This window comes from Psammomys obesus, unplaced genomic scaffold (assembly GCF_907164565.1).
Source record: "Psammomys obesus unplaced genomic scaffold, mPsaObe1.curated_primary_1811, whole genome shotgun sequence".
Taxonomy (NCBI): Eukaryota; Metazoa; Chordata; class Mammalia; order Rodentia; family Muridae; genus Psammomys; species Psammomys obesus.
The window spans coordinates 595027-619024 of NW_026592368.1; the positions used below are offsets into that span (position 1 = coordinate 595027).

Consider the following 23998-nt stretch of genomic DNA (forward strand, 5'->3'; position numbering starts at 1 on the left):
GGGACGGGAACTCCACAAGGAGAGCAACAGAACAAGATAATTTGAACACAGTGAGCTTCTCAGAGACTCATACTCCAACGAAGGACTATTTGTGGAGATGACCTGGAACCCCTGCACAGGTGTAGCCCATGGCAGTTCAGTGTCCAATTGGGTTACATAGTAATGGGAAGAGGGACTGCCTCTGACATAATCTGATTGGCCTGCTCGTTGATCACTTCCCCCTGAGGGGGGAGCAGCCTTATCAGACCATAGTAGAGGACAATGCAGCCACTTTTGATGAGAACTGATAGACTAAGATCAGAAAGAAGAGGAGAACCTCCCCTATCAGTGGACTTGGGGAGTGGCATGCATGCAGAAAGGGGAGGGAGGTTGGGATCGGGAGGGGAGGAGGGAGGGGCTTATGGGGGGATACAAAATAAATAAAATGTAATTAATAAAAAATTAAAAAAACAAAAAAAACAAAACAAAAAAAAGAAAGAAAAAGGGAAGTAGGGAAGGAAGGAAGGAAGGAAGGAAGAAAGGAAGGAAGACTAAAGATCAAAATACTTTCTTTAGGGATTTGTGTGTTTCATGTGCTAGTTCATTGTTATTTATTTTGTTTGTTTATTTGTTTGTTTGTTGACACAGGTTCTCTCTAACTTTACCTAGCCCTGACAGTTCTGGAACTTACTGTGTAGACCAGGCTGATCTAGAATTTGCAGAGATATGCTAGTGTCTGTCTTCTGAGTTCTGGAATTAAAATCATGCCGTACCATTTTCAGATAAACTTTTCTCTCTCTCTCTGTCTTCTTTTCTTTCTTCTTTGAGACAAGGTTTTCATATTTAGTTCTGGATTCCCAGAAACTCTCTATGTAGATATGGCTGGCCTTAACCACAGAGATCCATCTGCCTCTGCCTCTTGAGTAATGGATGGGATTAATTGTGTGAACCATCAAAGCTATCTTCGATGTTTTTTTTAAAGTATTGTTTGATTTTTTTTAATTGCCTGATTGTTTTCTGAAAAAGAAGGGACATGACTTTAGATGGGTGGGTAGATGAAAGGAAAATGAAAAAAAATCATTTTATAATACAAGAAAGATATTGCACATATGCATGAAAATGTAGCTAATTTAAATATATTAATAAAAATGAGTAATCAATAAAATGCAGAATTAAAATTCACTGTATGAAAAATGAGAAAGATGATCTTTTCTAGGTCCCACCATTTGCCTGCAAATTTCATGATTGCTTTAATTGCTGAGTAGTATTCCATTGTGTAAAAGTATCACAGTTTCTGTATCTTTTTCTCAACTGAGGGACATATGGGTAGTTTCGAGGTTATGGCTATTACAAATAAATCCCAGAAGCAGAAAGACATACATGGTATATACTCACTTATATAGACATGTAAGATAGGATAAACATACTGAAATCTATACACCTAAAGAAGATAAACAAGAAAGAGGACCCTCACTTAGAAAGACAAATGGAATGGACATTAGATGTAGGAGAAAACAAGTAACAAGATAGAAGCCTACCACTGAGGGCCTCTGAAAAACTCTACCTAGCAGTGTATCAAAGAAGATACTAAGACTCCTTTGGCAGAGTGCAGGGAATCATATGAAAGAAGGAGGAGTTAGTATAACGTGGAGAGGACAGGAGCTCCACAAGGACCAACTATATCTGGGCACAGGTGTGTTTTATAAGACTGTCCAAACAAGGACCATGTGTGGATATAACCTAGAACCCCTGCTCAGATGTAGCACACGGTAGCTCAGTATCCAAGTGGGTAACCTAGTAAGGGGAGCAGAGACTATTTCTGACATGAATTCAATGGCTATCTTTTTTACCTCCCCCCCCAAGGGAGGAGCAGCCCTTTTAGGCCACAGAACAGGACTCTGCAGTCAGTTCTGAAGATACCTGATAAACCAGGGTCAGATGAAAGGGGAGGAGGTCCTCCCCTATCAGTGGACTTAGAAAGGGACTGGGAGGAAATGAGTGAGGGAAGGTGGAATCTAGAGGGAATGAGGGAGTGGGATACAACTGGGATACAAAGTTAATAAAATGTAACTAATATTAAAAAAATTAAAAGATTACAAAAAGAAAAAGGAAAAATGAGAAAGAATCAAATAAAATTATGTTGGATTTTAAACAGAATTTTAATTATCATATACAAATGGTACAAGACTATGACATACCATATGTTTTTAAAACATGAATCTAAAATAAAGTTTTGAAAATCTTCGCTATAACATTTCCATTTCTTTCTTCTAGCATCATCATCATCATCATCATCATCATCATCATTGTATTACAATGTATTCAATTTGCATCCTGGCTGTGGACCCCTATTTTGTCCCCTCCTAATACCACCCTCCCTCTCTCTTCTACCCCTATGCCTCTCCCCTAGTCCACTAATAGGGATGTCCCCCTCCCTTTGTATCTGACCATAGCCTAGGTCTCATCAGGACTGGCTGTATTTTCTTCATCTGTGACCTGGCAAGACTGCACATCCAAAGGGAATGTGAACAAGAAGCCAGCCACTGAGTCCATATCAGGTGTTTATTATTTGAGATTTTTTAAAAATATTTACAGCCTTTTATTAAAAGGAATCCAATATATATTACACATATGTATACATTGTTTTTATCTTCATGATATCCTTGAGAATTTTTATAATTTTTACTTTTTTACATTAATCACAGGTTATTTCCTTTGTATCCCAACCATAGCCCCTTTCCTCATTTCCTCCCAATCCCACCCTCTCTTCCTCATCTCCTCCCTGCCCCTTTCCAAGTCCACTGATAGTGGAGGACCTCCTCCCCTTTCATCTGACGCTGGTTTATCAGGTGTCTTCAGGACTGGCTGCAATGTCCTGCTCTGTGGCCTATCAAGTCTGCTCCTCCCTTCGGGGGGGGGGTCAAAGCGATAGCCATTGAATTCATGTCAGAAATAGTCTATGCTCCCCTTACTAGGTAACCCACTTGGATACTGAGCTACCATGGGCTACATCCTAACAGGGGTTCTAGGTTATATCCATACATGGTCCTTGTTTGGAGAAACAGTCTCATAAAAGACACCTGTGCCTTGATAGATTTGGTCCTTGTGCAGCTCCTGCCTTCTCCAGGTCAATACTAACTCCCCCTTTCATAGAAGTTAAAAAGCAATAAATCAAGCAATCCAATTAAAAAAAATGGGGTACAAAGCTAAACAGAGAATGTCTCTAGAGGAATATAGAATGGCAGAGAAACATTTAAAGAGATGCTCAACGTCATTAGCCTTCAGAGAGATGCAAATCAAAACAACCCTGAGATTTCACCTTACATGCATCAGAATGGCTAAGATCAAAAACTCAAGAGAATTTTTATAACATATTTTTACTTAATATATTTTCATTATTAGTCTGAATATTTTTACTTTATTCCTTGTAGTCTGTCACATCACTCCTACATTTTGTAGTTTTCATGATTTCATCCTGCTAAATACGCTTTCATCCCTACCTATTACTTTTAAATTGTGATAGATAGAACATCTTAATTTTGTTTCATTTGTGTGAAGTTTCTAGACATATCCATTAAGTTTATAAGAAACACACATCAGGCACACATACTGTAAATCACAGAAGCTTCCTAGAAAAGGAGTTTAGAGGATGCAGGAAAAAAAATACACCGTTCTTTGAGCCTGCATGCAGATATGTGGCTGACCAGCAGTTTTTCAATGGAAAAAAAGTTTTGAAAAAGGATTAGGAGAACACAAAGATTCAGAGATGCAAACAATTAAGAAAACAACAACAACAATGAAAACCTGTGAGCCCGCCACTGAGTTCATGCCATAGTCAGTCCCTGTTCCCTTTACTAGGGACCCCACTTTGTGACTGAGTGTATGGGCTACAACCTGAACAGGGGTTTTAGTTCCTCTCCCATGCATGGTCCTTGGTTGGGGTATTAGTCTCTACAGGGCCCCAGGGCCCAGTATTTTTGGCTCTATTGGTCTGATTTTGAAGCTCTTGTCTCATCCAGGTCTTTCTCTCTCCCCTTTCTTTCATAAAATCCCATTCATTCTGCCCAAAGTTTGGCTATGAGTCTCAGCCTCTGCTTTGATAACCTCTATCACTAGTCTTTGAGAGGCCCTCAGTGGTAGGCTTTTGTCTTGTTCCATGTCTTCTACTGCTTCCAATGACTATTGCATTTGCCCTTCTGACTGAGGATCAAATATCTTCCTTAGATTTTTCCTTGTTGTTCAGCTTCTTTAGGACTATAGATTTTAGTATGTTTATCATATATTATATGAGTAATACCCATTTATAAGTGAGTATATACCATGTGTGTCTTTATGCTTCTGGGTTGGCTGATTAAGATAATCTTTTGTAGTTCCTAAAATTTGCCTGCAAATTTCACAATTTCCTTGTTTTTAATAGTTGAGTTCTTAGCAGTTTTATTTGTAATAACCAGAATCTAGAAATAACCCAATTTATTATTCATGGACAGTTTATTTTTTTATACATAGAAGATCAATAAAACAATATAATAATGAATTAAATTCCCTGAGACTATAACCAATGAAAGGTAATAATGTAGGACCTTACCTAACCTTATCTACTTAAAATGGACATTCTAATTAGAGTCATTCATGAAAAGATATTAAAATTATGATTTTATAGACATTGGCATTTGAATTATAAGAGGCATTGCACAAAATGTGAGAGTTTATGGTCAGTGTATCCTTTCTGTATGCTTTTCTTTAAATCTGTGCAGGTATAAGTTTAAGAACTACCAATTCCTTCTGGCCCTGGTATTTGCCATTGAGGAGATCAACAGAAACCCTAATCTTCTACCCAATAGAAGGTTGGGTATCTATAATGCTGCACCTTATGAAATGAGTATCCTTCTTGCTCCATTTGTTTGGCTCACAAGTTGGAGGCTACCTCTAGCTAATTACAACTGTAGACTGAAGAGAATGTCACCTGCTGCACTCACAGGAACATCATGGAAAATATCTTCCCAAGTTTGGAAACAGAGGTATTTACAAAATACCTCTGGTGAGGGTTGGGATGACGGAATTAGGAGACAAGTATCCTTTTTTTTTTACACTAGGTGTCTGAAAATGCAAAACAGGGGTACGTGGATAAATCATCTATAAAGGAAAGCATGAATGTCCTTGATGATAGATCCACATTTCCATTACCTGAAATAAAAAGGAAGGAATGGTGCATGATATCAGCTACCTTAGTGAAACTGGAGACCAGTCAGTAATTATTTTAGAAAAGGCTCTATTTGGTTACATTTTAAAATATGACAAAACCATCTTCATCTTGACTGTTTACATCTGTTGATTCAGGACTGATACTCTGATGCCAGTATTGTTCTTGTTTCCAATTTCCTTTTTCTACAGCTCACTTTTGGGCCTTTTGATTCTACCTTAAATGACCAAGGTCAGTTTAATTCTCTCTTTCAAATGGCACCCAAGGACACATTTCTATCTCTTGCCATAGTGTCTTTGATGCTTCATTTCAGCTGGTCCTGGGTTGGTCTGATCCTCCCAGATGACCACAGAGGGACTCAGATTCTGTCAGACTTGAGAGAAGATATGGAGAGTAAGAGCATCTGCATAGCCTTTTTGAAAATGATCCCTGGTTCCTGGAATTCATTTTCCCATTCAATATGGAATGATCTGTGAAGATTCAGGAATCATCAGCAAATGTGATAGTTATTTATGGTGACATTATATCTTTGCAAGGTTTAATGTGACATATTGAGCAACTGTTAGTGACATGGAAAGTCTGGATCTTGAACTCTCAATGGGATGTTGATAATATTGCTGATTATTTCATGGTAGAGGCATTTCATGGGAACCTCATTTTTTCACACCATCATGAAGATATGGTTGACTTAACAAATTTCATTCAAACAGTTAATCCCTACAAATACCCAGAAGACAATTATCTTCCTAAGTTTTGGTTTCTGTTCTTCAAGCGCTCATTTTCTGAGTCTGATTTTCAACTTTTGGAAAACTGCCAACCCAATGCTTCTTTGGACTTACTGCCCAGACACCTTTTTCAAACAGTCATGAGTAAAGAGAGCTACAATATATACAATGCTGTGTATGCTGTGGCCTACAGTCTCCATGAAATGAATCTCCAGCAAATGCAAGCACAACCATATGGTAATGCAAAAGAAAAGGAATTCTTCCCCTGGCAGGTAATATCCCTTCCTGTGTGTTTTAATATCAGCAATGTGACACTTTTATTATGAAAATTCAGTATCATAGGTTTTAGAATATGTTGTCAATAAATAAGGATGTATTCTACAAAGCATGGGCAGAAATAATAGATTCTTAAGTGTGAAAATGCTTCTAATCACTGTCACAGGGTTATGAATTAAGGATAACTTCAAAATGTACTTTCCAACACAGGGTTCTTGTTTTAAAGATGGAATCATTGAATATATTCCAGAAGTTCATAGTTGTGCCTAGCATTCCAAAACAATTTGGATCAGTAGAATCTACATAACTTGGTATCCTGTGTTTAGTTCAAGCTTTTATCTTGCATGCGGTTTTCAAATTTTAATACATTCCAATTCAAGTGTTTTTCCTTTACTCAGCCAGACTGATGCCATAATAACAATGAGATTCTTTGTACTTTTTTGAAGAAAATGTTTTGTACCTTGGATGTACTACAGGTTATTTTCCTACATCTCTTTCAGTTCCTTCCTTTCCTAAAGAATGTCCTACTGAAAAATCCTGTGAGAGGTCACATAGCAATGAATGGGAGAAAACACTTAGATTCAGAGTATGACATTCTCAATTTTTGGAATTTTCCAAAGGGTCTTGGATTAAAGGTGAAAGTAGGAGCCTTTTCTTCAGATGCTCCCCTTGGTCAACAGTTGACTTTATCTGAGCAAATGATTCAATGGCCTACAAAGTTTACAAATGTGAGTCATTCACTTTCACCTTTAATAAAAACACAAATAATTTTCAGGATGCAATGATCCTTTGAACGTCACATAAAAAACAACCAACAGAGACTGTTTTCTCTTTCCAGACTCTGATCAATGGAAAATTTAATTTTTAAATCTTATTAATGCCCACATGTTCTTATGAATAGAATGTCTGTTAGGTTTCTGTAGTTTCTTCAAAATGCCGATAGATGGTTTATTTTGTCACCCTGCCTAAATTTTTTTGGTGAGAGGGAAAGTAGTATTTTTGTTGTCAGCCTCTAAAAAGGTAAAATAATATGACTAGAGTGTGTGAATGAGTATGTGTGTGTGTGTGTGTGTGTGTGTGTGTGTGTGTGTGTGTTTGCTTTTCTCCTTTGGATAAATAGTCAACAAAAACAACTTAAGGGAGAGCAGGTTTGTTTTGACTGACTCTGTGTGCATGCATCCCATCTTGTTTAAGAGGCAGAGGATGCAATGACACCAAACTCACAACCAGAATAAGATTTTTTAAAATGTGGTTGCTCATCTCCCATCTCTTTTTTTTTTCTTTCTGTGACAGTAGCCAATGAAAACTGACCCCCACAGTATGGTGGCTTTATCCTCCTCAGGTAAATGTTTCTATATAAATCCTCATAGAAATATCCTAAAACTTATTCCCATGATGTATCAAATCCATGTATAGTTGTTAATCAGCAAACACAAACACATTGGATATTAAAGTTCCTCTTTGTAGCCAGTAAGTATAGAGACAGGTTGAATCTGAAGTAATAGCATGACCTTCTTGAACACTACTGAAATGACAACAGCTTCATATACTGGACAAAGACTTACATGTGTTGTTTGTGTAGCCCAAAATGTTCCAAAATTAGCAACACCCAAACCAATTATCTTTCATTGTAAGTGTATTTCCATATTAATGTTTGGTGATACTTAGAAATATGCACCTCACTTAAATTAAAAAAAAACACAAATATTTGTTAATAGCTTTCATTTCTCTTAGATTCCTCAGTCTGTGTGCAGTGAGAGCTGTAGGCCTGGATTCAGGAAGTCTGTCCAGGAAGGCAAGGCTGTCTGTTGCTTTGATTGCACTTCTTGTGCAGACAATGAGATTTCCAATGAGACAGGTAAATGTATGCTGACAGAGAACTTTCCAACTTGTCTGCAATATCTAAGCCAATGGAAATGCACTCGAGAGAAGTAAGAAATAAACTTTTGTTCCTTGATTGGAAATTTAAAGTGTTCCAAGAGGAAGCAAAAGAGTCATGGACCCACTCATTCCTATAGACAGAAGTCTCATAATAATACTAAACTAATAGCTAAAATAAACATGCAGAAGACCTGGTGTATTCATGTAGGCCTTGTGTTCGTTGTTTCAGTCTCTGTGAGCTCCTATATACCTGGCTTATTTGATCCAGAGGGCTTTGATCTCTTGGTTCTCTACATCCCCTCTGACTCTTACAATACTCCCAACTCCTCCTTTCAGTGGAAGTTCCTGGGGGGAGGGATTTGATAGAGACCTCCAATTTAGATTCTCATCACATAATGTCTGGCTACAGGTCTCTGAATCCACTCTTATCTTCTGCCAGTGGAAACCTCTGTCATGATGATTGGATAAGGCACTCATCTATGAATATAGCAGACTAGCATTAGGAATCATTTTACTGAAATTTTTAGTTCAGTTACATATGATTTTATCCTAGGTTCTGGGGTATCCAGTCTCTTGATCTTGGTTATACAAGAAGTGTCATTCATGGGCTCCTTCTTCCTAAGTGGTCCTTAAGTCAGATCAGATATTTCTTGGCTATTTCCACAGCTTCTTTAGAACCATAACCCTAGTATATTTTAGAGTCAGGACACACATAAGTTCTGTGGCTAGGGTGGTGTCCAAGTCTCACTTTTGGCAGCCTACAGCATAACCTGTACAGGAATTATAATTCAGAACATGACTGCTCTGGCTAGAGATCACATCTAAAGATCTTCCAGGTCTGTGTGATCTTGTTGAAAACAAACACTTTTTTAATCCAGGAGAGAAAGATAAGCAGATCTGAGTTCAAGGCCTGCATGGTATAGAGGAAGTGTCAAGTAAAGGAAAGCATATGTCAAGGTGAGACAGTACAGGCCTTTAATCCCAAACAGTGAATGTAAAGCTAGTTTGTAGAAGGAAGCTATCATGTTTGCAAGTGATGTCCAAAGACTATATTTTCATGGATCGTTTCTATAGTTTAAAGTGATGTATAATTGAGTGGCAGAATAAAGCATCAAATCAGAGAAAGATTTGACAGAATAGGGTATGCCCAACTCTGACTAGAAGAGAGAGAAATGGGGCAATGTAGAGAGAGAGGAAGCAGTTTTACCAAGACAGTAATAGAGAGACAGATTGTAGAGAGAGAACTCAAGTGAAGACCAAGTCAGCCAGAAAGTGAGAAGGAGCCAGGAGATTAGAGAAGATTGTTGGCATTAGTTTGAGGGCAAGGAGAACAGTTTAGAAGCAGAGAGATAAGCCAGATTGATCAAATCAGCTGTGAGAAGAGTTTGAGCCTGAACAGCTGAGTTGGAATAGCCAGCAGTACCCAGAAAGAACAAGAAAAAGTAAGCTTATTTAGCAGTAATTCTCAGAGGCTGAAAACCTTCTAGGTTTAGTTTACATTGTAAGGTGGTTAGAAGCTTCCAGTTGCCTGCAAATTTTATTATGTCATTTTTTTAATAGCTGAGTAATACTAGAATGTAATATGTAAGTGTACCATATTCTTCATCCATTATTCTGTTGAAGGGCATCTAACTTATTTCCAGTTTCTGGACATTATGGATAAAGCTAGTTTGAGCTAGTGTCATTGTGGTAGCAGGAGGTTTTCTTTGGGTATATGCCCAAGAGCTGTATGGCTAGATCCTGTTGTAGAGCAATTCCCAACATACTGAGGAAATTCCATGTCCATTTATGTAATGCTATACACGTTTGTATTCCCATAAACAATTGAGAAATGTTCTCCCCAATCAACATCCTTGCCAACATGAGGTGTCCATTGTGACACGTATAGGATGGAATGTCAAAGTAAATTTGATTTTCATTAGCTATTCAGGATGCCAGAGAATATTGAACATTTACTTAAGTTTAGTTTTTCTTTCAGCCATTTTTTATTCTTCTATTGAACATTCACTGTTCAGATCTGTACATTTTTTCATTTTTTGATATCTAGTTTCTTAAGTTCTTTATATAATCTTTATATTAGTTCTCTATTAGAAATGAAGTTTGTGGAAATCATTTCTAATTTTGTAGGAAGCTGCCTGGCTTAAATAACTGTGTCCTTTGCCTTACAGAAAATTTTCTGTTCCATTAAGTGCATTTTCTTTAGTGCCTTTGCTGTCAGTGTCTAGTCAGAAAGCATTTGCCTGCTCCAAGGCTATTACCCACTTTATCTTTTGTCTGGTTCAGTGTATCTTCTTTTATGTTGAGCTCTTAGATTCACTGAGAGTTGAGTTTTATATAAGGTGATGAATGTGGAAATATTTGCATTATTTTTCCTATAGAAATCAAGTTTTAACATCATCATTTGGTGATAATGCTGTCTTTTATCCATGTATATATTATTGGATTCTTTATTAAAAAATCATCTGTTCCAATGTATTTGAATTTATATCTGTATTTTCAATTCAGTGGGCAAAATGTCTGTTTTTATGCCAATACCATGCATACAATATCTCTGTAGTACAACTTGCAATAGAGGTAGTGATTTCTCCAACAGTTATTGTATTGTTAAAGAGTATTTTGAGTATCCTGGGTTTTTAATTTCTACATATGAATTTGAGATTTATACTTTAAAGTTCTATAAATAATTGTGTTGCAATTTTAAGGGGATTGCATAAATCTGTAGATTGTTTTTGGTAGGGTGAGCATTTTTTAATATGTTATCCTATTGGTCCATGAGCATGGAAGAATTTTCCATCTCTTCATAACTGCTTCAAGTTCTTTATTCAAAGACTTGAATTTTTGTCACACAGTTATTCCCCTTGCTTATAGTTAGACCAGTATAGTTAGTATTTTTGAGGGTATTGTGAAAAATTTTGGTTCACTGATTTCTTTCTTGGTCCTTTGGTATTTGTATATAGGATGGCTACTGTTTTTTTTTTAAGTTAATCTTGTGTCCACCCACATTGTTGAAAGTGTTTACCAGCTAAAGGAGTCCTCTCATGGAAGTTTCAGTGACAGTTAGAAATGTTTTCATATTATTTGCAAATAATAATATTTAACTTCATTTTTTTCCAAATTTATCCCCGTCAGCTCCTTAAGTTGTCTTATTCTAGCTAAAATTTCCAGTACTATATTGAGTAGACATGGAGAAAGTTGACAAACTGGTCTTGTTCTTGAGGTTAGTGAAATTATTTGAGTTTCTTTCCATTTAATTTGATGTTGCCTATAGGCTTGCTGGAACTTGCCTTCAGGACTTTATCATGAAGGTATGTTGGAATTTGTCAAATTTCTTTTCTATATTTAATGTGATGATCATTCATTATTATTTTTTCAGTTTGTTTATATGTTGGGTTGCATTTACTCATTTTTATGTTTGAGCCATCCTCAAGTCTCTAGAATGAAGCCTAACTGTGGCTTCATAAAATGAATTGGAAACTGTTCTTTCTGTTTCTTCTTGTTAAATAATTCTAGGAGAATTGACGTTAAATCTTCTTTGAAAATTGTGAAGACTCTTTCATGAAAACAATCTTGCCCTCACTGTTACAGTTTGGGAGATTTTAGTGACTGCTGCTATTTTGCTGTGAGTTACAAATCTATTTAAATCATTTGATTTTAACGATCTTGATTTTACTTTGGTATGTAGCACTTAATTACAAAATTATCCATTACCTTTAGATTTTCCAATTTTGTGGCATGCATTTTTTTTAAACTGTCTCCTATTATTGCCTGGAATTTCTCAGTGTCTGTATCGTCTCACGTTTTGTTTCTGATTATGTTAATTTTTTGTCTCTCTCCACCTTTTAGGTAATTTGGAAAAGAATTTGTCAATCTTATTGATTTTCTCAAAGAACCAACTCTTTGTTCAGTTGATTCTTTGTATTGCTATCTTTATTTCTAGTTTATTGTTTGGAGCCTTAGTTTTATTATTTTTTCCATCTAATCCTTTTGGATGTGATTACTTTTTTTGACTAGAGCATTCAGGTGTGCTGTTAATTTCTCCCAATAAGATGTCTTCATTTTTTTATGTAGGCACCAAGAGCTGTGTACATTTCTCTTTATTGCACATTCATTGTATCCCAAATTTGGTAGGCTATGATTTCATTCTAACTGAACTCTAGAAAGAATTTAATTGCTTTCTTTACTCATGGCTTAACCTGTTTTATCATTGGTTAGATATTTGTGATGGTTGTTCAGTTTCCATGAGTTTGTAAACTTATACAATGTTGTAAATGTTGTAGAAGTCCAAGTATCCGTGTTAGTATTCTAAGATTCAAGGAGTTATTTAATTTTTGTTGTTTTTTTGTTTTGACTTGTTTTGTGTCTGAGTATGTAGTCAGTTTTGGAGAAAGTCTATGAGGTGCTGAGAGGAAGGTGTATTCTTTTATGTTTGGGTGAAATGATCTATAAATAGGTTAGGTCTTCTTGGTTTAAAACCCCTGTTAGCTCCAGTATTTCTGTTAGTTTTTGATTGAATGACATTTCCCCTTAGTAAAAGTGGAGTACTGAGGTCTCCACTATCAGGGCCTGAGGGACAATGTGGTATTTAAGCTGTAGTAATCTTTCTTTTGTATATAATAGCATGAAGTCACATCATCACATAATTATAGTGTACTGTTTGCAGAGAAAGGACATGCATTTTCGGTGGACTCATCAGCTCCTCAATATTTTTTCAGTTTCTAATTTATTTCTGCTTTAGAAACAGAAAGTGTGGTACATTTACACAATAGAATACCACTCAGCAATTAAAAACAAGGAAATTGATTTAAGTTTCTCTCCATTGAGTTTGATGTTGGCTATAGGCTTGCTGTATATTGCCTTAACTATGTTTAGATATGTGCCTTGTATTCCTGATCTCTCCAAGACTTTAAATATGAATGGCTGTTGGACTTTGTCAAATGCTGTTTCAGCATCTAAGGAGATGATCATGTGGTTTTTCTCCTTCAGTTTGTTTATGTGGTGGATTACATTGATGGATTTCCATATGTTGAACCACTCTTGCATGCCTGGGATGAAGCCTACTTGGTCATGGTGGATGATATCTTTGATGTGTTCTTGGATTCAGTTTGCAAGTATTTTACTGAGTATTTTTGCATCAATGTTCATAAGAGAGATAGGTCTGAAATTTTCCTTTTTTGTTGGGTCTTTGTGAAGTTTAGGTATCAGGGTGACTGTCACTTCATAGAATGAGTTTGGTAATGTACCTTCTGTTTCTATTTTGTGGAATAGTTTGAGGAGAATTGGTGTTAGCACTTCTTAAAGGTCTGGTAGAATTCCGCGCTGAAACCATCTGGCCCAGGGGTTTTTTTTGGAAGGGAGACTGTTAAAGACTACTTTAATTTCCTTGGGGGATATAGGGCTGTTCAGTCTTTCTACCTGATCTTGACTTAATGTTGGAAGATGTAATCTATCAAGAAAATTGTCTATTTCATTTAGGTTTTCAAATTTTGTGGCATATAGGCTTTTGTAGTATGACCTAATGATTGTTTGAATTTCCTCAGTGTGTGTAGTTATGTTACCTTTTTCATTTCTGATTTTGCTGATTTGGATAGATTCTCTCTGCTTTTTAGTTAGTTTGGCTAAGGGTTTGTCTATCTTGTTGATTTTCTCAAAGAACCAGCTTTTTGTTTCATTGATTCTTTGAATAGTTTTATTTGTTTCTAATTGATTGATTTCAGCCCTGAGTTTGATTATTTCCAGCCTTCTGCTCCTCTTGGGTGTATCTGAAATCAGGAACAAGACAAGGCTGCCCACTCTATCCATACCTCTTCAACATAGTACTCGAAGTCCTACCCAGAGCAGTAAGACAACTAAAGGAGATCAAGGGGATACAAATCGGAAAGGAAGAGGTCAAAGTGTCACTATTTGCAGATGATATGATAGTATGTGTGAGCGACCCCAAAAGTTCAACCAGAGAACTCCTCCAGCTGATAAACACCTTCAGCAAAGTGGCAGGATACAAAATCAACTCAAAAAAATCAGAAGCCCTCCTGTATACCAAAGACAAAAGGGCTGAGAAAGAAATTAGGGAAACAACACCCTTCACAATAACCACTAATAACATAAAGTACCTTGGGGTGACACTAACCAAGCAAGTGAAAGACCTGTTTGAGAAAAACTTCAAGTCTCTGAAGAAAGAAATTGAAGAAAATATCAGAAGATGGAAAGATCTCCCGTGCTCATGGATTGGTAAGATTAACATTATGGAAATGGCCATCCTGCCAAAAGCAATCTACAGATTCAATGCAATTCCCATCAAAATACCAACTCAATTCTTTACAAACCTTGAAAAAAAGATTCTCAGCTTCATATGGAGAAAAAAAAAACCCAGAATCTCCAAAAGGATCCTGTACAACAACAGATCATCTGGATGTATCTCTATCCCCGATCTCAAGCTGTACTACAGAGCAATAGTAATAAAAACTGCATGGTATTGGCATAAAAACAGAAAGGAGGATCAATGGAACCGAATCGAAGACCCAGAAATGAACCCACAAACCTATGAATACTAGATTTTTGACAAAGAAGCCAAAACCATTTAATGGAAAAAAGACAGCATCTTCAACAAATGGTGCTGGACCAACTGATGTCTACCTGCAGAAAAATGAAAATAGATCCGTATTTATCACCCTGCAGAAAACTAAAGGCAAAGTGGATCAAGGACCTTAACATAAAACCAGATACTCTAAATCTGTTAGAAGAAAAAGTGGGAACAGCCTAGAACTCATTGGCACAGGAGACAACTTCCTGAACAGAACACCAACAGCACAGGCACTAAGAGCAACAATCAATAAATGGGACCTCATGAAACTGAAAAGCTTCTGTAAAGCAAAAGACACTGTCATCAAAACAAAACGACTGCCTACAGATTGGGAAAAAATCTTCATCAACCCTTTATCTGACACAGGGCTAATATCCAGTATATATAAAGAACTAAAGAAGCTGAAAAGCAACAAACCAAATAATCCAATTAAAAAATGGGGAATGGAGCTAAACAGAGAATTCTTGATAGAGGAACATTGAATGGCAGAGAACACTTAAAGAAATGCTCAACCTCATTAGCCATTAGGGAAATGAAAATCAAAACAACCCTGAGATTTTACCTTACACCCATCAGAATGGCCAAGATCAAAAACTCAAGTGACAACGCATGCTGGAGAGGTTGTGGAGAAATGGGAACCCTCCTCCGTTGCTGGTGGGAATGTAAACTGGTACAACCACTTTGGAAGTCAATCTGGCGCTTTCTCAGACAATTAAGAGTAGTGCTACCTCAAGACCCAGCTATACCACTGCTAGGTATATACCCAAAATTTGCTCAAGTACACAAGGACATTTGTTTAACCATGTTTGTAGTAGCTTTATTTGTAATAGCCAGACCTGGAAACAACCCAAATGTCCATCAACAGAGGAATGAATACAGAAATTGTGGCATTTTTACACAATGGAATACTACTGAGCAATCAAAAAAGGAGGAAATCATGAAATTTGCAGGCAAATAGTGGGATCTAGAAAAGATTATTCTGAGTGAAGTATCCCAGAAGGAGAAAGACAAACACAGTATATACTTACTTATATAGACCTACAAGATATGATAAACAAAATGAAATCTATACACCTAAAAAAGATAATCAAGAGAGCGGACATGGGGTAAGATGATCAATCCTTGTTTAGAAAGACAGATGGGATGTGCATTGAACGTATGACAGGAGTCTACTGAGGGCATCTGAAAGACTCTAACTAGCAGTGTTTTCAAAGCAGATACAAAGACTCATGACCAAACCTTCGGCAGAGTACATGGAATCATATGAAAGAAGGGGAGTTAGTATGATGGGGAAAAGATAGGAGCTCCACAAGGACCAAATATATCTGGGCACAGGGTCTTTTCTGAGACTGACATTCAACCAAGGACCATGTATGGATATAACCTAGAACCTCTGCTCAGATGTAGCCCGTGTAGCTCAGTAACCAATTGGTTTCCCGTAGTGAGGGGAACAAGGACTATTTCTAAAAGGAACTCAATGGCTGGCTCTTTGACCTCCCCACCCCCCAAAGGAGGAGCATTCCTGTTAGGCCACAGAGGAGGACCTTGCAGCCAGTCCTGAAGATACCTGAGAAAACAGGATCAGATGAATGGGAAGTGGGTCCCCCCGTCAGTGGACTTGGAAAGGGGCAGGGTGGAGATGAGGGAGGGAGGGTGGGATTGGGAGGGAATGAGGGAGTGGGATACAGCTGGGATACAGAGTTAATAAAATGTAAATGATAAGAAAAAAATAAAATTTAAAAAAAGAAGTGGGAAATAGTAAGAGCTGGAGAGGACAGGAACTCCACAAGGAGAGCAACAGAACAAGAAAATATGAAAACAGGGAACTTCCCTGAGACATACTCCAACCAAGGACTATTCATGGAGATAACCTAGAACCCTGACAATGCAGCCACTTCTGATGAGAACTGATAGACTAAGATCAGAAAGAAAGAGAGGATGACCTCCCCTATCAGTGGACTTGGGGAGGGGCATGCATGCAGAAAAGGGGGAGGGTGGGACTGGCAGGGGAGGAGGGTGGGGCTTATGGGGGGATACAAAATGAATAAAGTGTAATTAATAAAAGTTAAATTAAAAAATTCAAAAAATTAAAAAAAACAAGGAATTTATGAAATTTTCAGGAAAATGGATGATACTAGAAAAGATCATCCTGAGTGAGGTAACCCAGAAACAGAAAGACACACGAGGTTTGTACTCACTTATAAGTAGACATTAGTCACATAATATAGGATAAACATACCAAAATCTAAAGAAGCTAAACAACAGGGAGGACCCTAGTACTATTTCCTTTACATTCATTTGTGATCTTGTGTTTGGGACATGAATATTAAGAATTGAAATGTCATCTTGATGGAATTTTATTTTGATTAGTATGTAGTATCCTTACCCATCTCTTTTGATTAGATTTGATATGAAGTCTTTTTTGATATTAAAATGTCTACACAAGCTTGTTTCTTAAGATCATTTCCTTGGAATGTTTCTCCAACCCTTTACCCTGAGAGAATGTCCTGTTGTTCAGGTGTTTTTCTTGGATCTACCAGAATATAGAACCTCTTTTCACACTCATACTGTTATTCTGTACCTTTTCATTCAGAAAAGTGGAGCCATAGATAATTGAGAGGATCTGTGACCAATGACTGTTGATTCCTTTTATTTTGCTTATGTTGCTGCTGTTGATGATGGTGGAAGTGTGTGTGTGTGTGTGTGTGTGTGTGTGTGTGTATGTATGCATTCCCTCTTTTAGTTTTTTTCTGAGATTTTTCTCTTGTTTTCTGTGTTTTCATCACTGTAGATAACCTCCATGGATTGGAGTTTTCTTACTCTCACATTTTATACATCTAGGTTTAAATTAGATATGGCCTAAATTTGACTTTATTATGATTTTTTTTTGTTTGTTGACGAAATTGCTGGGTATAGTAGACAGTGCTGGTATTTTTGATCCATTAGAGGCAGCACTACATCTGATAAGGCCCTTCTGCACTTTGATTCACTATTGAGTTTTCCGGTGGAATTCTAATATGTCTGTCCTTATGTTCAGTTTTTAATATTCTTGCAGTTTTTAATATTCTTTCTTTGCTCTGTATGTTTAGTGATTTTATTATTATGTGACAAGGTGTCTTTCTTTTCTGACCCCATATACTTGGTGTTCTTTGTGCTTCATTGTACATTTATAGGCTCAGGAAAATTTTCTTCTCTAATTATGTTGAAAACATATTATAGACCACGAAGATGGGTTTGTTCTCCTTTCTCTATACCTATTATTCTTAGGTTTGGTCTTTTCAAAGTGTCGAAGATTTTCTGTTTATTTGTTTTTCTTTATTGGTTGGTTTCAGGAGGTTTGGGTTTTAGCATTTCCTTTCACTGATGGACCCATTTACTCAAACATCTCCTCAATGCCTTGATTCTCTTATAAATACATAAGTCTTGTATTCTCTTGGTACAGACTGACTCTCATTTATTTTTGAATTCCTAAGAATTTAATGTTGAGAATCCCCCTAGTTTCTGGGTTTTTTTTATAGGTTATATTTCCATTTTCAGGTGTTGATGAGTTTTTTTGTTTGTTTGTTTCTTTGTTTTCTTCAACTGTTTCTGCTTTTTTGTTTTTCTGGTTTTTTTTCCTTTTAAAAAGAGATTTATTATTTCCTCCAATGTTTGTTTTTGTTTCCTGGATTTCTTCATGGGATTGATTTATTTTCTTTTTGAGAATCTCTAACATCTTTGCATAGTTTGTTTTAAGGTATTTTAGTTGTGTTTGAGCTAAATTGGAATATTCAGGACCAGCTGTCATGGCACAGTTGTGTTCTAGTGTAGACATGTTGCCTTGGCTGTTATTGTATTTTTATGCCATCATCTAGGCATCTGGGTTTGGCATGATTAGATATCTAGGAACTGATTTTTGGGTATTAGTCTTTGTTGGATAGGTGTCTATTTTTCTGGTTTCTGCTTTCTCTCTGGATTTTTGGAGAGTATTGTGGATGGGTATTTCTTGTTTTACTTGCTTGCTCAGCTGGTGTGTTCACAGGGAATGCCTGATGATGTTGGAGCTGGCATACTGGAATGAGTTGGAGGAAAGAAAATTGGATGAAAAGTCCTGTGACCTGTAGGGAATGGGTTCAGAGAGGAAAGAGAGACAAAATATTTTTGGCTACAGATGTGGAAAAGAGCTAGGAGATTGGATCCCTGTAGCAGTGGGAATGTTGTGGTTATGATTTAGCCTGCTTTTTGCCTTGGGAGGAGCATCTCTTTGGTTAGCAGGTGGTGTCTGATATAGTTGGTTTCTGAGAGAAAGCAACAAGTGGAGAAAGTAAAGACCGAAGGGTAAGATCCGTGGAATCCATTGGAGATAGGAGCACAGGCCACAGATTGCTGCCAAGATCTTCATCATAAATCACTGTAAAGAGAGTCTTGTTTGAGTAAGAATGAGAGTATTATTGTTCATGTGCATAAACACAAACATTTAGAATGCTGCCTGACAAAAAGTATATAAAGTTAAATGACAGCATCAAGTTCCTCCTCATTCGATATGTCCTCCTCCCACCCTAAATTTTCATGTGGGTCCATAGTATCAGATAGGAAATACTCTTTTGATAAATATTCTTCCCCTGTATTTCAGCTATATGACAAGTGCATAAATATACTGAACATAGACAGAGTAGGAACACTTTGGTCATGAATACAATATCCTGCACAGTTTTGAGCTAGTGACTATATTTTGAAATATAGTAGAGAGTGAACACACACATGATCAAAATGAAAAATTTTAAATTATCAATGAATAATATTGTAGAATAAGAAAACCCTATTTTTTTTAAAAAAGAAGTGTTTCTATAGTTAAAGCATACATTGTACAATAGAAGCAACAACACTCAGAAACGAAGAAATAAGCTGTGAGTGTGAAATTGCCTTGGGAAAAATTTATTAGCATTTATGATCACTAAAGAAAAATATATCAAAATAAAGATTTGATTTTTCTGACAATAAACTTCATACATGTTTAGGTCAAAATGTAAAAAAGAAAATTATTTGATGAAGTGATAGTTTTTAGAAATAAACAAAGGTTTAATGTAATGGAAATATTTAATTACAAACCAAGTTGTATATGTGCTTTAATTCAGAATAAAAGTCACAAATTTGGAATCAGAGTATTCAAAGCTTCTTTTTTGAATACCTAAAAATACTGCAAAAATCTGTCCCTATTTGTAAAAACAAAACAATGCTATAGCTAAATGTGAAAACATATTCTAGTGAAGGACTTAAGCTTCAAGGATGTAACAGTATTTATTATTTCAAAATTACTCCATAGTATGAACCAAATTTGTGTACCCAAGGGATTTTAAAATAAGTAAATATGGGTCTCGAGTCTTAGAACAATACATAGAAATTAATTTCAAAGATTATTGTACCCAGAAATTGGTGATTTTTTTCATAAGGTGATATCTGAATGAAATTAGCATTATACAATACTATCCTGTAATCTTATGAGCTTATAAAATTGATGCAAACACAGGCAAAACATACAAAGACAAAGGAAAAGCATTGGGATTCTTTGATTTTTGTCACCTTGGCAAAGATGGCTGTGTAGATTTGAAATGCTTCACAAATGAAAAAGTAACGGAAGGTGAGTCAGGAAGCAATTTAATGAAGTGGGATTAAGTAACAACTTAGAGGGAAAGGGAACATTGAGGATTGATTCATGGTCCCCTTTATTTCTGAATAGATATGGACCAGTGTGTGATGTGTCCAGAAAGTCACTATGCTAACTCAGAGAAGAACCACTGCCTCCAGAAATCTGTGAGCTTTTTATCCTATGAAGACCCTTTGGGGATGGCTTTCACCACCACAGCACTGTGCTTCTCTGCACTCACAGCTGTGGTTCTTGTTGTCTTTGTGAAACAGAGACACACCCATTGTCAAGGCCAATAATAGGGATCTCAGCTATACCCTGCTATTGACACTCATCATCTGCTTCCTCAGTTCCTTGCTCTTCATTGGCAAGTTCAACACAGCCACCTGCATCTTGCAGCAGACAGCATTTGGAATTTTGTTTACTGTGGCTCTCTCCATAGTATTGGCCAAAGCTATCACAGTGGTTATTGCATTCAAGGTCACTGTTGCAACTAGATTGGTGAGGTGGTTAATGGTATCAAGGGTCCCTAACTTCATCATTCCCGTCTGTACACTCATCCAACTTGTTCTCTGTGGAATCTGGTTACCTCTCAACCCTCCATTGATCATGATGCTCATGCTGAACATGGCCACATCATCATTGTGTGCAACAAAGGATCAGCAGTTGCCTTCCACTGTGTCCTGGGATACCTCTGCTTCTTGGCACTTGGGAGCTATGCCATGGCCTTCTTGTCCAGAAATTTGCCTGACACATTCAATGAAGCCAAGTTCCTGTCATTCAGCACGCAGGTATTTTTTTTATGTGTGGGTCATGTTCCTCTCTGTCTACCACAGCACAAAGGGGAAGGTCATGGTGGCTATGAAAGCCTTCTCTATCTTGGCTTCCAGTGCAGCACTTCTTGGTTTGATCTTTGCTCCCAAGTGCTACATCATTTTTTTAGACCACATACGAATTTCTGTCTTGGCATTAGGCATAAAACCCATTCAAGAAATATGTCACTTAAAATTTAGTTAAAATTAAAATTAAGCTGTTACTAAATTAAATTCAATGATTGAAGCCTGTGTCTCACCATTCTAAACCTCTTATTCAGGTATGAGAGTATAAGGGTTCATAATTCTTCACATAATAGTAATAAAGTCTTTGTTGACCTGGAAACATTATTTTTATCTCATGTTTGAAATTCACGTTTTACTTTTTTCTGTAATAAAATTTCTCTATGTTACCTTTCTTGGCCTCAGGACTCATATGTAGAACAATGTGGCACAAACTCAAGGGTATCTGATTTCCTTTGCCTACTAAGTGCTGGCATTGGTGTCACCGGCCACATTTTATTTAGTTGATCCTTCTCTGATTTAAAAAAAAAATGAAAATCATTAAATTTCGTGTAACTTATTTCAGTTTTTGAACTTGGGAAGATTCTGTTATATCCTACTCTGTAAATTGACAGTTATGAGAGTAGATTGTTTCTCAAACATAAATTTTCATTTTTATGATTTTCAGAAGAAATTTCCTGATTTAGAATGACAGTAGAATATCCTATTTTTATATCTTGTTATTTTGTCATGAGGGGAAATAAAAAACTCTTACTGTGGGGAACTACAACAATGCCTGATCTATAGCTAGTAGTTCTTTAGATACTCAGAGCTCAGAAACAGTGTTGTATGACTGATGAAGTGGTACATAGTGTGTTATAAGAACAAGGCAAGCAGGGTGAGCAATGAGCATTATGGAAGATGGAGTTAATAAAACTACAGCAGAATAATATGAAGGCTATATTCTTCATTATAATAAATTAAACTTCTTTCTTGAAGAAGTAGAAATAATGGGTAATGGACAATGAAAAAAGAAATGTTGTTTTAAATGACCTTAGGAAAAGTTGTTGAACCTGATCATAGAAATCATGACTGGATATTCATGATCTCTAAAGAAAACGCATGTCTCTACAAAAACAGGGAATGTTAAAGCATCTTATGTGGGTAACGTCATTAAATGCCAGCAATATAAATGAACATTAGCTGATGCAATTTGGACATGTGCAGTTCCTTACAAGCTTTCTATTTGAAGATTTGTTATCTTTATGGTATGATTGAAGAGGTAGGCTTTTCAGTGCTCAGGTAGATGGTGTTAAGTTCATGACTCTATTATATTTCTGAGGCAATATAGAAAGTGACAAGTCTGAAAGAGACCAATGTGGCTTAAGCAGAAGTGATTGTCTTTTTTTTTTTCAATTATAGTGACAGATATTTTCCATTGGGAAAAGGGGTATTTGGAAAAAAAATGTTTTCATGGGCAGTTTATGTAAGGGTTCATTTCTACAGATGCAGATTTAAATGTAGAGTCAGATGTTTACATGCTATTCTCTACTTCCTTGGAAATTTCTGTCTTCCTTGGACATGTATCAATAATATCTTTATAAATTGTCTTGTGCTAACTATTATGATGCATGGGGGAATGGATGACTTATGTAGGCAAGGGCAGTAAATGAGAAGGGGCTGGGATTTTCACAGAGAATCAGATTTCAGCAAACCTTAGTAGAATAAAAAGTTCCTTGGCTTGATGTACCAATCTAGTCACATGAATTAGGTCAGATGGAATATCCTACATCCAGCACAGGATAGAAGGGCCACAGTGAGACTGTGGATGTGACAAGCTCAATGCATGCAATCAGATTTCTTACATCCTTATCAGAAACAGAATGTAATGTTGGCTTTCCTGAAGAATACAGTTGTAGTTACTGGGGTACAATGACATTTGCAAGCTATACAGGGTAAAGAAGATTAATGTCTAAGACTAAATGTTCTTCCAAGGTTCTATATGCTTTTCTGAGTTCTAGAGAATGCAGAGATACAAAGCTATACTGAATGCTCCAAAGCCTGAGGGAGGGCATCAGGTCTCAGGAACTGAAATGGGCACAATGCCCTAGAAGCTCCTTACTATAAACTGAAAATCCTGTGGCACATGCTTCCCAAGGCATTTGGACCATGATTCCCCAGAGTACACTATTTTTTATCTTTTAATTTCAAAATATGTAATTCAAACTTCAAAGCAGACATAGAGTAGCCAACCAATCTGAGAGATATAATGCTCTCCAGCCTAACAAACAAAAGATTTCCATAGACATTCCAGAGGACCAAAGTTTTTTAAATTTATTTATTTTTTTAATATAAATTACACTTTATTCATTTTGTATCTCTGCTGTAGCACCCTGGTCCTAGTCCTGGTCCTGGTGGTCCTGGTCCAGATTACTCACCCAGGGCTCAGCTGTGACTTCAAAAGTCCACTGTCAAGCGTTGGCCATGTAGAACTTTCTCTCTGGGGCTCGATATATCCCAGTAGAACCCTTGGGCACCAAATACACACCTGGCAGCATTTCTATAGATGGATGCACAAGCCCAACTCGCTGGAAGCTCTCTACAAACACTGGCTCTCTCCCCTTGGTAACCCAGTCAAGGACCATCGCCCAGGGATGGCTTCCCCCACAGTGGGTGGAGCCTCCCCATCAACTGCAGTCAAGAAGTTGAGGCCCCTTTTAGCACCAGGACCAAGACGCCGGCATGACTCTGCCCAATGTGGGCAGATGGGGAGGCCCCATTTCCGAATACATCACTTAAGATGAGTAAGCAACACCTTTTTAACAATAATCTCAAACCAACAACAACACAACAGTGAAAAACAGCAATTAAAAAAGAAACAAAATTAAGGGACTCTTTAAGGGGAGCAGGTGCTGGATGCAG

General features: G+C 36.9%; 1 protein-coding gene across 1 annotated transcript in view; it reads left to right on the forward strand.

Moving 5' to 3' along the window:
* LOC129681270 (vomeronasal type-2 receptor 116-like) overlaps nucleotides 1-21274 on the forward strand; it is a 41551-nt gene extending 20277 nt beyond the window's left edge. The window contains 10 exon segments of the mRNA XM_055613177.1: nucleotides 4734-4997; nucleotides 5337-5650; nucleotides 5653-6176; nucleotides 6681-6908; nucleotides 7915-8038; nucleotides 20355-20529; nucleotides 20531-20862; nucleotides 20865-21064; nucleotides 21066-21195; nucleotides 21198-21274. Coding sequence (XP_055469152.1) covers nucleotides 4734-4997; nucleotides 5337-5650; nucleotides 5653-6176; nucleotides 6681-6908; nucleotides 7915-8038; nucleotides 20355-20529; nucleotides 20531-20862; nucleotides 20865-21064; nucleotides 21066-21195; nucleotides 21198-21274 — 2368 coding nt within the window.
* Nucleotides 21275-23998: the final 2724 nt, after the last annotated feature.